Here is a 16,039-nt window from a genome sequence, read left to right on the forward strand (position 1 = left end):
TTTTTTTTTTTGTTTGTTTCGCTGTCGTACTTGTAAACAATGTCCGGAAGGCGAGTGTATCATAGGTCAGTCACCATTCAACTGGTTGCTTAGATACAAGTACAAATGTATGTATGTATGTAATCTTACTGTGGAAAATTTTATGACCAAGTCACGATGTGGAAATTTTTATGATTTCAATTGGAATAAATTTATAAATCAAGAGTAAGGTTCTTTCAACAATTTTAGGATTTTGGTTTTTGTAGTTTAATTCATGTATTCAGCTAAAATTCATCATTAAAAAATTAAATTATTTCATTAAAAAAATTTGAGTTTAAAATTTGAATAAAATTTTAAACCCTTTTAGTTTTTGGTAATTTTAATTTATTAATTTCAAGATTTTTTTGCAGTCTAAGGGCCGTTTTCTAATGTAAGCAGCAAAGTTGCCTTTACTAACAGGGCAGATAAATTGTTCCTCACTTTAAAGTGTTTTCGTTTTCTTACCTTGCCGGTAAAAATTAATTTGTTATTCCGTATAGTGAAACTTCACTACATTCGTCATAAAATTTTAAAGGTTGGCAATGCAACATAAGCAAATATAGAGCAAGGGAACTGTTAGCAAAAACCAAAACCTTGGTTGAAATATCTAATATATCTGACTCATGAACCAANCTTTTAAAGATTGCATCGGGTGAGCAACAGTTTATCGATTCGAGAAATTAATGCGCTGATGAGAAAACGAAAACTCGTATATCGAGACGATAAAGTGGCCGGTAAACTACAGGTTAGATGAGAAAACGGCCCTAAGATATTAAGTTTATCTGCTACTGTCTACATACAATTAATTCAAATTTCAAATGAACTTTAAGAAATCGGGCTAAAATCCATTTAAAGCTGATGATTTTTTTAATGTTTTCTTTATATATTTATGTACACTAGTAAAAGTTAAAAAATAAAGCGCACCCTAATGTGCCGTAACAAGCATCCTCACTGAAACACAAAAGAACGTTGTTAGCAAAAAATCCAAAAATCTACTTTTTGTTTGTTTATGATGAATTTCATCAAGTTACAACTGCACACATCGTTTTATGCAAAAAATAATAGTTATTACTCGCCCCACAGTGCTTCCTTTCCATATAAAATGTGTAAATGGACGGATTTCACTGAAAATTCGCTTCTTAGTAAAATTGAAGACGCTAAATTCAAAAATGCAATTTTTTTTTTTTGGATAACTTTCACTATAAATGCAGTTTGAAGTTGGCAATTTGGGTTCTTGTGGCATTTATATACATAAGTATGTACATATAGTTCGTTCTATTTTCAAAAGTAAGGTGTCAAAGGACAGGGATCGGGCCTGTACGGTCTTTTAAAACGTGTTTGTGGTTAGGTTTGTATGGGTGGAATGCTTTGAATTAAACCGATTACGCCAAATTTCTGAGGGTTCATACATAAAGTTACTAAAAATATATGGACAACATTTCGGAGTCATATATTCATTGGTGTGCTCTTTAGGGTATTTTAAGGCATTTTTGAGGTTAGGGTTGTATGGGAGGTATGCTTTAAAATAAATCGATTACGCCAATTTTTCATTTTTTTCCACTAATTTGTGCACATAAATATTACATATATGAAAAATTTATGTTATCCGCCAATTCCATTTAATTTTTTCCAAAAAATGTATGGAGCTGTACCACTGTGCGTTGTGTTATTTCTTTGGTTTAATTTTTATTATATATTTGTAATTAATGAAAAAAAGCAAAAACAAAAATTTCCTTAAAAACTTAAAACATTTTTATTTGTTTTTTATGTACGTACGTACGCTTCCACATCAAGAAAGTAAATGCTTCACCTTCGCCACTTGACCGTGGAATAATTTTTCATTTTCATATAGCTTATCTTGTGCAAATATGCGCCAAAATAATATTTTGCATTGCAAATTATGCCGGAAATGGAAAATTCTTGCCTGCATTCCAAATGGTATTGAACACATGGCATACGAAAAATATTTAAGCATATGTAGAGTATATTTTATAGAAACTGAGAATAAACAGCATAAACAGTTTTACTGCAACGCCAAATTGTTTTTGCGTGTAATTGGCACGTCAAAGCAGAGAAGCTCTGTGCTAATAAATATTTACATAAGTCAAAAACTATAAATGACCACATATTTACATACATACATACATTCGCGCAGACTCGTAAACCTAATTCCATGCAGCGTAGCACATGAGTAGTCTAGATTCATACATACATATGTACATAACCACAATAGTATGTATGTATGTACGTTGCCCACAAAAAAATAGGAGTGCGTGCGATATTTTTACCAGTTTTGGCTATTTGTCTTTTGTTTATTTAATGTTTATTATTTTTTTATAAAAATCTAGCTGGTTGTACAATAAAAACCATATAAATTTACATTTCAAACTTTGCATAAAAATTCTGCAAATTTTCACCAAAATTTCAAACTTTTTAATCAGAATCTTTAGAAAAAATGTTGGTAGCCCATTTAATTCCAGTATAACGGAGTGCAAGTTTGCAGTTGGTAAAAAATCCCGTTAATTTTTGAGAATTAGCAAAATTTTTCCTAAAGATTCTGATTAAAAATCTTGAAATTTCGGTGAAAATTTGCAGAATTTTCAAAATTTTTGTACAAAGTTTTAAATATGAATTTATTTGGTTTTTGTTGTATAACCAGCTAGACTTTTATAACAAAATAGCAAACTTTAAATAAACAAGAGAAAAATAGCCAAAAGTGATCAAAATATCGCACTGCTATTATTTTGTATGAAAAAAAAAAATTTCACAATTTAATAATTTTTATTTCGCACTATCCACTCCACCAAACACAAAAGACATCACGTCTACGAAGTACAAACAGCGAATACCTTCCCACTCGGTCCAACCGAGAACATAGCTGAGCCGCCACGGCTGCAATTTGTCACTTGGGCGCCCAATTTTCCACCAACGCCAGCCACTACTACAACCAGCAGCACCTCGACTACAACCACCACCACTACCACAACGACGACTACCACAGCGTCAGCGAGCGCAACAACGACAACGTCACGTACGTCAGCCAACGCTGCGAACGCCACAGTCGGCAGTGCGTCTGGTGGCAGCATATTACTGAATAGCTTGGCTGGCGCAGCGACGGGTGGTGGTGCCGCGATTAGTGGCGTAGGCAAGCCGCCCAACAGTTTTCAATTTCCAAATGGTGGTGCCGTAAAAGCCTTCCCACTAAATCAGGCAATCGCCTTTGTCTACGAGAATGACATCTACTACAAGCCCAAAGTTCAAGGCGAACTTGTTTGTCGCATAACAACAACAGGTGAGTTGAAAAAGGCCTGCGTGTGTGTATGAATATGGATAGGAATAGGAGCGCTGCAATGTCACTTCCTTAACATTTTGCACTATTTGAACTTTTTTAATGGCGGTTGACACGTTGAAGGCGTCATGGCATTGTTGCTGCTTCCGCTCTTATTTCCATACGCCACTTCTTCTTCTTCTTCATTTTTAATGTGTCAGTAACCGAATATGCTCTCTTTTTTTATTTTCATTTTATTTTTTCATGTATCAGGTCTCGCTGGTATCGTCTATAATGGCATCCCAGATTGGACGTACGAAAACGTGCCGGAGCTGAATGGGCGCAGCAGCGGTCTGGCCTTCTCACCGGATGGCCTATTTTTAGCATTTCTCACATTCAACGACAGTGACGTGAATGAGTACAAGTAAGTTGTGAATATTTAATAGAATTCCCAGAAAATTTTAGCTCAACCTCAGGAAGACTTGTTAATGCAATATGTAAACAAATATGGTTAGCTTAGGCTAGATGAAAACATGGCGACGCCCAAGTAGCAACTAAGTGCCGTTTTTGCGCCTCAAACGTTTTATGACTAACTCATTTCTACCACACTCAACAAAGCTGAACATCTGAGTAGAAGATGCTCTACTGTTGTACATTCGCTTTCGTTACCGTAAATGTTACAAACTTCATTGTAGACGAAAATCCAACCTTCTGGCGAGGCTTTCAACCACCCAATGGCTAACAAGAACCGCTACTTACCTTGCAGACCTCAGTTGTCTTGTATGCAGACCACATACATATATATGGAAGATTGTAAAGAAAATCTTCCCTATATGCAGTTCTTTTTGGAGATGAGCTCCGGTCCTAGATTAAACCCAACAATGGACTCGCCCGGGCTAAGTCATCAGCAGCAACATTTACGCAAGCTTTGCCTAATGCTCAGCCGTATCTGCGCGTAGATATGAAACGATACGAGTAAATACAGGTACATCCTCGATACTTTTCGTTCGATACCAAGTAATTTTGGTAACGATACTTTTGAACCAAGTACTTAAATAGTAGGCTTCGAAAAACAAATACTCATATCGAAACCGGATGCTATGGAAAATTTAGCTTCGGCAATTATTCCTAAGCGCCTCGTTCTTCATCAAGTTGATATACACAAAGAATATACGCTTTCAACACTATGTTAAACTCGTTTACATGATAGAAACCCCTACACGAAGTTACTTGCGTTTAACTCGCGTTATCATTTGAACACCTTAAGTAAAATGCAACGAAAGGATGTGAGTTGAGTAGTTAACGCCAATGAACAAATTGACTGCTTATTTAGGATTTCGCATATAGTCTCCAGATTTCTTAAACAAAGAAAAAAGTGCTCCCTCCATTGATATCACTTTAGAATTAGAATTAAAAAGCTACCTTATGAAGATACATTCATTTATAGGTACACCTGGATGGGCGACGACATCAAGTACCCCGCCGTACTGACACAACGCTACCCGAAGGCGGGCGAAACAAATCCAAATGTCACCGTTAACGTAGTTAATCTCTCCGTCCTCAAGTACATCTTCCCCACACAAATCAAACTTCCAGTCGATCTGTCGAACGGCAACTACGTTGGCGCACTCACATGGGCCACGCCCATCGACCTTTCCCTAACAATTACGAACCGCGATCAAACTAAAGCCACAACAGTGGTTTGTCGCGCGCCCGATTTCCATTGCCAGCCGGTACACACAGAGGTAACAGTGAATGACGGTTGGGTACTGCCAGCCGAGCGTCCCATCTTTTCAGTGCGCAACAGTGCAAATCTTAAGCGCACACAACAGCAATTGCTCGCGAATGGCCAAAACGGTAACCATAGCTATCACAATGTGAGCAATGGACAAACCACCTATGAAATAGCGAACGGTGGTTATCTGCTTAAACGTCTTCCAGTGCGCGATGGCGAGCATGGCCATTTCCGTCACGTTGTGTTCATCTCATCGCTGGACCGTCGACCAGTGCCGCTGACAATGGGCCGCTTCGAAGTCACCGAACTGCTGGGCTGGGATGAGACACATGAGATTGTATACTTTATGGCAGCGCCGGAAAAACGACCCGGTGAACGGCATTTATATAAGATTAGTCTGAGAGTGAACGTGACGCAGTCCAATCGCACTTACATCACATCGACACATCCGACCTGCCTGACATGCGATAACACCATATCCACATATCGGTTGACAGCGCAAGGTATACGCGTAGAGGACACAGAAAATCGAAGTGATGATGATACAGAATGCTACTATGACATACCGAAAAATTGTCTTTATAACAAAGTTTACTTCAGCAAGGATTACTCTTACTATGTGCAGGAGTGTCTAGGACCCGAATCGCCCAGTGTTTATCTGGTGGAGACGCAAAGCAATATGAAGACCTATGTGCTGAATGCGGGCTCAAGTTTGCGACATCGACTCATACAGCTAGCTTTGCCACAAATACGTACATTCAGCGTTGAGATTCGCCATGGCTTCCATGCGCAAGTGCGACTGTATTTGCCGCCGGGTATGCGCGAGGATGAAGAGGTAGCCTTTCCGCTCATTCTACAGATGTAAGTTGGAGCATACAAGTTTTGAAGCTATGCAATTTCTGTGGGTTGCTAATGAAGTAGACAAATAAATGCATGTTTTTTATTTTTAAATTTCAGTAACGCTGCACCCGGTTCTCAGCTGGTGACCGAGCGATATCAAGTCGATTGGAATTGGTATTTGAGCAGTCAGCACTCGATGATTGTGGCGCAAATTGATGGTCGCGGCAGTGGCTTCCAGGGCGAGCTGCTGCGCACACAAGTGCACGGCAAGCTAGGTACCGTTGAAGTGGAGGATCAGCTTGGCGTGTTAACGTAAGTTTACATAAAAACTTACTACATACTCATTTTAAGGAGAAAAAAACCGACACGAAAAATACCGTCGACTCATTAAATCAAGCTGGCGCTTTTGCTCTACCACCAACTCATTTCTTCGCCTCTTTCTGCTCTTCTTTTTCACATTTTCCTTTAGCTACCTACGCGATAATTTGAAATTCATTGATCCGGCACGTATTTGCGCTTACGGCTGGGGCTACGGTGGCTATGCCGCCACTATGACACTCATCGATGATTCACATCAGGTGCTGCAATGCGCTGTGGCCATCAACCCGATTGTCTCCTTTGGCTATCACTGTAAGTTTGCAATTTACAGTTACGTTGCTCAACACCCTAACTTTCCACTTTCAAATCTACTCTAGTCTTTACCTAAATTTATCGCTTGTTGTTTGGTTTTTCTCATCTCTGCAGACTCATTTTTCACCGAACGTTACATTCCGCTGAAGGGCGATTACTTGCGCGCACTGCAGGAGGCCGATTTGACGATGAAGGCCGGCAATATTAAGGGTCGCAACTTGATGTTGATACATGGCACAGCGGACCGTTTGGTGCATCAAGAGCATACGTTGATGTTGGTGCGCGCGCTGGTGGATCAGCAAGTGAAGTTTAGACATCAGGTGAGTAAATAATGCAGATGCTTTTTGACCCCAAACGCAAGAGATAGTGCGACCAGGTTAGCATTAATTGCAACTAGATTTTAATTTTGTTTGCCGTTATTGCTGTCGGGTCAAAATAGTTATTTCAATTTATAATAGAGGAGTTCACGATGAGTAGCATTTTAGGTGTAAAGTTATACTTGTAATATCTGAACTTCTTTCGTAGAATGTATGATTGCTTTTATTATTAACACTATAAAAAAAATGAATCAAATTATAGCACAACACTTTCATTATATTTTAATCATTAATGTTCAGCATTTTTGCAAAACATTTTGTTAAACAAAAACGCTTAAAATTAACGATAAAAACAAAAAAAAAGTGTTGTGTAATATGTTTTTTACAGTGTGGAGAATGAAAGCAATCGCCCATTCTATGAAACAAGCGCAGATTTTACAAAAATAATTTCGTTAAATATACGAACGATTTTTGTGCATTTTACAACAATTTCGTAAAAAACTAAGAAATAGTACGAAATTCTTTAGTAAATAGTACCAAATTTGTTAGTAAATAGTATACGAATACATTCGTAAAATGTACTAAAGATCTGATGTCTCATATTTTCGTAGTATGTACGAAAACGGTTTTGTACAATCAACGAAAACTTTCGTGGTTCAAAATGACCAAAAATTTCGTAAGATGTACGCAAGTTTTCGTTATATTTACGCAGATTTTATTTTCAGTGTAGGAATATATATTACTTTAATTATTCTTCAGCTTAGCGGGACATGATTCTGTATTAAGAGTCAGTGGAGTGCCTCGAGCAGCGATATTGAGTTCGTCGATGCTGTACATGAATAACGCAAGCTCTTATAACTATATGTTTGTTGGGTGTATGGCTGACTCTTTGGCATCCTCCATGGATTCAAAAAATTGCCTACAGGAAGCTTTCAAGCTTCCATGGCGTCCTGTATGCCTTTTTTAACTTCTCTAAGAGAGTTTGTACTGATACCCGACTTTACTTCTGTAACATTCATTGAACAGCTTCCGTACCTGCTTCTGGAGCTTTGTGAGGTTCCCATTCCATCAATGAACGCGATCTTTCTTAACGTATCTTAACTGGCAAGCTTACCTAAATACCATTCTGAAGGCGTCCTTCAGCTGATCTATTCATTTCTTTGAAAAAATTTTGTTAGTTTTGCGATGAATTTTTCAATACAACTAGTTATGATCAGAGATGGTCTCCTATATAGCAATGTAAAAGGGGAAATACACGACGCCAGCCTCCAGGAGACATCAAGTGATTGTACCATCTAGCACGAAGCATTTAATATACCAGCATGCTGTTAAAATATTTATTTCTTTACAAAGCAGGTCCAAAAAGAATCGAAATGAGTAGAGCGTAAATTTTATAATTTGTCTTCTATCATTCTTGGGCAAGGTGTAATTTTTATAGAGGGATTTTCATGTGTGTACTTATGTAACCTCGCCTACAATAAACCTTATCAACTAACTTTGCAATATTTCGCTCAACTTTCTTTGCAGGTCTACCCAGATGAGGATCACGCGATGTCAAAGTCACTCAGTCACGTCTATAAGACAATGGAATGGTATTTCGAAGAATGTTTCGGGCCAAATGACGACAGCGAATGGGATCCAACGGGACTGTTTGTGTTCAAACAATAATTAATCATTCACGGTAGTGAAGTATATTTATAGAGAGAAGCAAGTAGTGAAACTAGCAAATCCAGAGGATATTTAGCAAGCCTTGATAGAAACGAAATAAAATTAATTGTAGCGCAGAGTGGCAACGCAGTGTTTGTATATGTAGATGTGTATAATGGATATACTTAAATATGTATGGCAGTTTGTAAGCAGTTACATATATATGTAAGTTGGTGTGAAAACAACAAGGATACTTGTGAGTATTTTGCAGAAGCATTGAAGAAAGGTTAAAAAGGTTTTTGCATTTTTCAAAAAAAACATACATTTAACTATATATTTATGTATGAGTATATTAAGTTAGTTCTTTTATATTTGAAAACTTAGCAAAATAACTAAGCTATAAGAAACTGTAATAAAAACAGCTACAGTTAGAATATATTGTGTAAGTGAATAATTAATTAGCGAATTCGAACGAATTGTAGAGAAGCGAAAAAAGAGAATGCAAGCAACGTGATTCATTTGTGCGACTGATTATTGAAATATGCGTAAAAAAATTATAAAAAAAAAAATGGGTTAACTAAACAAATTTGCATTAAAAAGGATGCAATAAATAATAAAAAAATAAAAATAAAAAATTTTAAAACAAAACTAATTAAGTGATTGCGTTGAGTTAACGGTAAATTAAATTTAAAGTAAATAACTAGTTTATATTTACTAATTTTTTATACTCATTCAAAAATGTGTTTCAAAGACAATTTGAAGTAAAAACGTAATTAGTTACTGTATTTTCAAAAGTTAGTGTTAATGTGTTAACATATTATTTATGCATAAGTAAAAAATGCACGTTAGGGTGCCTCACCAAGTAAAGTTTCGGTTCTTTCAGCGGAGTTATAGAATTTATTACATTTTAAGGCTCGATAAAATATTAAAATTTTTCGTGAATTGGACCAATTTTTTTCAAATACTTAAAACTGATTTTTAAAAACATTTTCTCCAAAACATCAACTTAAGAGTTTAAGCTTAAGAGGTCTGCATAAAAATGTTGAAAAATTATAACAAGAATTTTGATGGTATTTTCAAATCGGTCCAGCCCCCAAAAAAAATTTAGCGGAAGTCTTAAAATATAATAAGTTTTATAATTGCGAAGGGAAACATTATTGTTTTTTTTTTGTATGGAGAGTGAGATACTCCAATGTACTGTACATAAATATGTTCGCAAAAAAAAACATGACAAACAAGCTTAACACATACACACGTTCGTAATAAATAATTGACTGAATATTATTTTTTACGTATTTAAATTTTAATTAAAGTAAATAGATTAATTACAAATTACTTAAATTGGGTGTTAAATGGGTATTTTTAAAAGTTATATATTAATAATAAATGTGTTTATATGTGTTGAATGAACAGCAGCTAATTATATTGCAAGTTATTTAAAATGTGAATGAATGTTTACAAATACCCAATTTCATAAATGTTTTATGTACATCATATATTTACGTATATTTTTAAGTGTAAGTATTTTTATATGTATGTACCTTAAATGTATGTTAATGATAAGTGATATATGTATGTATGTATACCGGCGGCCCCCATTTTCGGAATCGTAAAACTTTTTCAATTTAATTTTCAAATCACAATTTTTCGTGCTCCTGAAATTCTTAAAAGAAATAAAATGTTTACTTACTCAGTAAACATTGCAGCTTGATATCAAATAGCAAGCGATTTGTTAGCAAACCCATTCATCAACATTAGCCTTTGAGAGTAAAGCTTGATTTGGGCTTGATATCAAAACCGTTCTCGAACAAAATTTCACCAAAAAATCTATTTCAAATGGACTTAATTTGGCTGCTCTTTTCAAACTACTTGCAAGGCTTGCTATCAGTTGGTATTAAGCCCAAAATCACTACTCTTTCAGACCTCACCATGACATAAACTTTGTTTGAAATTGCAAAAAGCCAAACTAAGTGAAAGAGGGAGACATTTTTTTTTTAACAATTCAATTTTTGTTGCCCCATTTTAATACATACTTCTAAGTTGACAAACTCGCCTTCAAGGTTTATTTTATTTAGACAAAATAAAAGCAAGGTTTGCCTTCCTATGCACATTGTTTTTGGGCCTTCATAAAAAGCGAATTTAATTTTAGTTCTCCTTTTTTGTTTAGCGCTATAACCGCGTAAGCGATTTTGGCCGAGTCCAAACGCCAGTCGTTTCTCTTCTGTGCCAACTGACACCAATTGGAAATGCCAAGTTAAGCCAAATCCTTCTTCACTTTGTCTTTGCCTACTCAGTCTAAAGTAGCACTTGTTGGTAAGGCTGATTCTGCGAGCCAGCAATTGCACGCTCTTGTAAAAAATTGTTCCTAAGTGGCTCAATTCTGCAGTTATCAGATTAAAGAAATCACATGAAACGGCTGGGAGAGATCTTTTCCCATACTGACGGAGCTGGTGATATTGCTGAATTATAATTTTACACAGCCGTATTAGTTTGGCGGGGAAGGGCGGGAATTCAGAAGGCGGCTTTATTGGCGACACTATTGTCGAGAGTCTTTTCCTGATCTATGCTGGATGTTCCAGCTCTAACGTCACACTGATAGGCCCAGTCAGTTCGTTGACGGTGGGCTTCAGTATTTCAAACAATACACTCGATAAGGCCTTGTAATCTATGCTTTGAAGTCTGATCCTTCGGTAGTTGGCGCGTGTGGCGGGGTCTCCTTTCTTGTATATTGGTCAGGGCACACTCACTCTTTTTTTTTCAGAGGAGGAAGCATCGAAAGCCTAACCCCAAAACTGTCAGTGTGAGACTTTAACCCACTAAACCTCCTACCACCTATGTTCTGCATAAGAGTTGATGCTTGCATCTTATCGACTCCTCGCCGGCGTACTTGAGTAACTCAGCTGGCAGGTTGTCAGCTCTAACGGCTTTATTGTTTTTCAGTCGCATAATGGAATGTCGGCTCCCTCATTATCGACTGGGGGCTCAGGTTCGTCTACTCTACAGTGTTCCCACCATAATTTCAGTACGGTCTCTAGGTTGCCATGGTTGTTCTTACAGGAGTTCGCTCTGGTCTGGCGTATGTAGACGCCAATGTAAAGTCGTTTTCAAAGCAATTTGTGTTTTTTTTTCTTTTTATATAAAATTCTCAACAATAACTACTTCTTGGTTCCTTTTATTCTATTTGCACTTTTTTCTCAAATAAATAAGAAATTAAATTAAATAATTAAAATTAACAGCTATTTGGAAGTTCCAAATATTCTTATGAATTGCAGTACTAGTAACAATAACAACAAAATATAACAAGGCACAATGAAGTTTAGTTTTAATTGAAAATTAAAAGGTAAAAAAAAATACGATGCATTCTAGAAAATAAATGCTTCCATTTTTAACAAAGAAACACCACGAAATAGAAAAAAAAAACAAATCAAAGGAAGTAATGGAGGCATGCAAACGGCAAAGACACAAGCAAACTAAATTAAATATAACAAATTGGAATAAAAGTAGAGCAAAAATCTACGTACAAGTAATAGTGAAAGCTTTAAGTGTGTATTTGTGTAATGTCGCATAAAAAATTATAATACAAATACATAGACATGTGGTATTAAAAAAATTATAAGTATAAAAAAAAACAAAATACTTAAGAAATCAAACTAATTATATACAATAAATATGTATATGTAAGTCGAAAAAATCTAGTAAAAACTGAAATAAAAAATGATTATAAAGTAAATTAGATGTAAGATATAATTTATGTAACTGAAACATTTGTAATATAAAAAAAAAAAACATAAAAACTGAACAGAAAATATTGCCATAAACTGCAGCTGTAATATTTTCATTTCCGGCACGTTCACACGCACACACAGCCGCATTCCCTTGCCCATTTATCAAAAGAATTACCGGCAGAAATATGCAAATTAAGTCAATCGAAAGCCTCATTTGCCTGTAAAAACCATTTATTAATTCTCAGTGATGCTTAATAACTTAAAGCAATAAACATATGCTAACAATTAAAATACATATTAAAATTTACCAAAAAAAATATATATAATTAAACTGTGTTCGCACAATAAATAACAAAAGAATAAGTCAACGAATTTATTTGGTTTCAGTATGTATTCATTTTTGCCGTCCCCAGATATGTATGTATATAGGTATCCACATGTATCTATCGCGAACACACACTCCCATACATGCATGAAATAAATTCGAAGAAAAAACGCACACAGAAGCAAACGCACTCACTCCCACACACAAACATGGCTACCCCATCACCCCTTCACTTTAAAACATTTTATTATTTGCATTATATGTACTGTGGATTTTCGCCTCCACTGTAAACAGTTCAGTAAAATTCGCAATAATTTTGAAACTTCTTGCGAACAGTTAAGTATTTTGAAAAAAAAACTTACGTATAAAAAATTACACATTATGTGAAGCTAATAATATGAAAAAAAGTTGGTAAATATTTGATAATATATGCTTGAACATACATATAAATAATGATCGTATGTATGTAAGTACTATGTAATTATTTATAGTTTAAAATTTTAAATAAGCTTACAATAGAAATAAAAAATTGTAAAAGACGAAAAAGTATCTATAAAACAGACAACGCAGTAAAACAATAATAAAAGTTAAATAAAGATGATAAATTATAAAAACAAAATTTGGTCTTGTCTATTAATTGTTTCTAAAAAATTTTTTATGGTCAGCGTACCGTAGGTTGAGCTTTGGCCACATCTCTCCCAAGTTTTTCAGCAAAATCAGTTTCTCTTCCAAAATAGGTGTATTTATATTTTTATGAATAAAATAAAAAATAAACAGCTTTTGCATATTTCAAAGCTGAACTTTTTTCGGTGGCCTTTTACGTTCTTTGTATAAAGATTTTTTTCTGAGAATAGTCCTTGTGAAATTTTCAGGCGAATAATTTGCTAGAACAATTAAACGCTCTAGCTACCTCCCACAAAAAGGACTGAATTTACCTTTTCTTGAGAGAGATAATGTGTTAAAATGTTCTACAAAATTATGCCTCGTAAAATTTCACTGACAAACCAAACAACAAATTTCGCTCCGATATGTATTTTATCCCATTTTTTCCAACATATTCTAAAGCAACTCAGACAAAAAATTTCAAACTTAATTGGCCATAAAAAAATCTGATCTGCGAATGCACAAAAAAGGATTTGTATGCGTCTAGGATCTTCATCCCGAGTTGGTAGCATTGCGCCCCCAAAACAGAGCAACAGTGCTGTCAGGAGCTCAAAAAGCGCATAGCCTGTGTGAGACGGTCGAGACCGCCATGTATACGATCGTGAAATTGACAGATGAAGCCTTCGTACATAAAAATTACAATGTTGATGCCTTACTCTTATACAAACACCACATGCGAAGTGGAGCAGGGCCAGTATTCCGATTGCGAGAGGGTATGATGTTGCACTTGCAGCGAGGAGTAAATTTCTCGATAACTTCAATGAGTGGATTCAAGGATACTTGAACGCTGTGACTAGTGGTCAGTAGACTCGCTAAAAATTCTAGTAAAAATTATCTGTTGTTGTTGTAATAGCATAAAAAACCGCCAAGGAGTTTTGATAAATGTTGCTGAAGTAACTTTCCCCGGCGATATATAGATTTGAGTTCTTCCGGTTATGTAGGCTCGACTGTCACGGGAAAGATTAGCGAAGAGTGCACTAAAAAACCTCGACAACGTAGGTCATCCTGCGGTCAAAGGACTGGGAGAAGGATTGGTGGCATCTTTTACAGGAAGCTCTCCATCATACTCAAATTTAGTCTTTAACGGCAAACATAGACTCGCTCACAGCACGCTCAAAGCTATTGGGGGAATCGTCGATATGTGAGTACTACATCACATTTAGATATATATTTGAGTTGTCCGAATATAAGCGAAACTGTGTAGCCAATTCAAAGGAGTGTAAGGTAAGTTCAGTCGCAATCCGGAGGAGTTTTATGCCGATTCTAAATTACCATTAAACAGTTAAAAATTACGCTTATGCAGGTGAAAGTGCGCGAGTGTTGCCAGACACTCCAACCTCTCGTTCAGTGCATAAGAAATAAAGCCAATTTTTCAACCTCGTAAAGCATATGTAAAAACCATCGTTAAACAAGGCCGACAAGAGGATATAAAAATGATTTCAAATAACGTAGTTTTACATGTAACTGAGAAATGGAAACCACAAAAGCTTTTGGCAACACTATGCACCAGCCTCAAAACTATGTGAAAGTTCTGTTTTGCTGCATTCTGTGTGCACAATCGGCAACTATTTTATAAGAAATTTATTTTAACGAAGCTTGAATATTTTTCTCGAAAATACGTACAAAAACTGCTGACTTGATTTATGGTTTGCTCCTCGACTGAAATAGAAGCGTTCAACCCCGTTACAGAGAAAAACTTTAATTTACCGTTATCTACTGCGACAAATCTTTTGTTCAACAATAACTAATTAATTTAACTGCAGTTCAGGCATTCAATTACAGCAACTTATTTAAAAAAAAGGAAACTCCAACGAAACTGAATTAAGTGTTAACAGCTGTATTGTTGGTTTTCAAGGATGCTATTAGTTAAATAGCTTAGCAGAGAAACTTTTGCTAGTGTGCTTGCGAATATACGAAAGATGCATTAAAGTTGACACGTGCCAAGGTACACACACATGCACACACGAATGCAAAAATGAAATTATTAAGTAATTAAAACCAAAATAGTAAACAAGGTGGTAGGAAATAAGTTGTTGAACGGTGTAAAAAGGTGGACAACCAATAACATTGGAATGCTTAATGAGCTAAGCAATGTAAATTTTCTTCGCAGTTTTTGCTAATTATTTACAATAAAAATGTTTTTTCTTACGCTTATATAAAAAATGGGGAAATTACATTCTCCACAAAATTTCATTGAAACATTTTCTTAGAAAAATGCATAATAGGCTAGCATCGCAAAAAAAAACGAAAAAAAAACTAAACTCCAAAATGGCGGAATGTTCTCATATGAAACTTAGAGGCAAGACTGTGGAATCCGTCCGATTTCAAAAATTTTCAAGACGAAGCATAATGAGCCTAAGGGCAATGCGCTTACCAAATTTGGTCGAGATCGGTGAAGTAGTTTTTGAGATACACATACATGATATAAGCGGGTGGTGCCACCCCCACTTTCCTAAAACTTTTTGAAAACCCAATTTTTTTAATTGATTTAAGAAAAGTTGCCTAACTTCGACAATTTTTATGCGATTGCAATAAATGCGGTATCGGTTTATTTTAAAATAAATTTTAGATAGTTTTACATATTTTGAAATTGTGGAAATTAGCGATGAAAAGAACTTAAAAAATTAAGAAAAAAAAATTGTTTTTTTTGCCCAATGAAAAATCCCAACAATCCAAGTCTGACAATAGATTATTAAACATCAATTTAAAGGCCATCTCACAACATGTTCCGTCTTTAAAATTAAATGAAAAAGAGTCATTCAAAAATTGATAAATCTACAAAACCGTATTTTCTGGCCTAAAATGGCAAATGATTTTTAAAAACTCTATAAAAATAGGCAATAATATTTCTCATAAAAAGAAGAGAAATTA

General features: G+C 35.4%; 1 protein-coding gene across 1 annotated transcript; it reads left to right on the top strand.

Annotated features, from left to right (window-relative positions):
• Nucleotides 1-1,654: 1,654 nt before the first annotated feature.
• On the top strand, nucleotides 1,655-9,405 carry LOC108360567 (venom dipeptidyl peptidase 4). The gene is made up of 8 exons (XM_017612913.1): nucleotides 1,655-1,674; nucleotides 2,835-3,310; nucleotides 3,560-3,710; nucleotides 4,734-5,882; nucleotides 5,979-6,173; nucleotides 6,331-6,491; nucleotides 6,606-6,811; nucleotides 8,336-9,405. Exons 1-8 carry the CDS (start codon nucleotides 1,655-1,657, stop codon nucleotides 8,474-8,476), a joined length of 2,499 nt encoding a protein of 832 aa, XP_017468402.1. The 3' UTR covers nucleotides 8,477-9,405.
• Nucleotides 9,406-16,039: the final 6,634 nt, after the last annotated feature.

Source organism: Rhagoletis zephyria, unplaced genomic scaffold, assembly GCF_001687245.7.
Source record: "Rhagoletis zephyria isolate East Lansing unplaced genomic scaffold, Rhagoletis_zephyria_1.1 Rzeph_scaffold_00587, whole genome shotgun sequence".
In the NCBI taxonomy this organism is placed as follows: Eukaryota; Metazoa; Arthropoda; class Insecta; order Diptera; family Tephritidae; genus Rhagoletis; species Rhagoletis zephyria.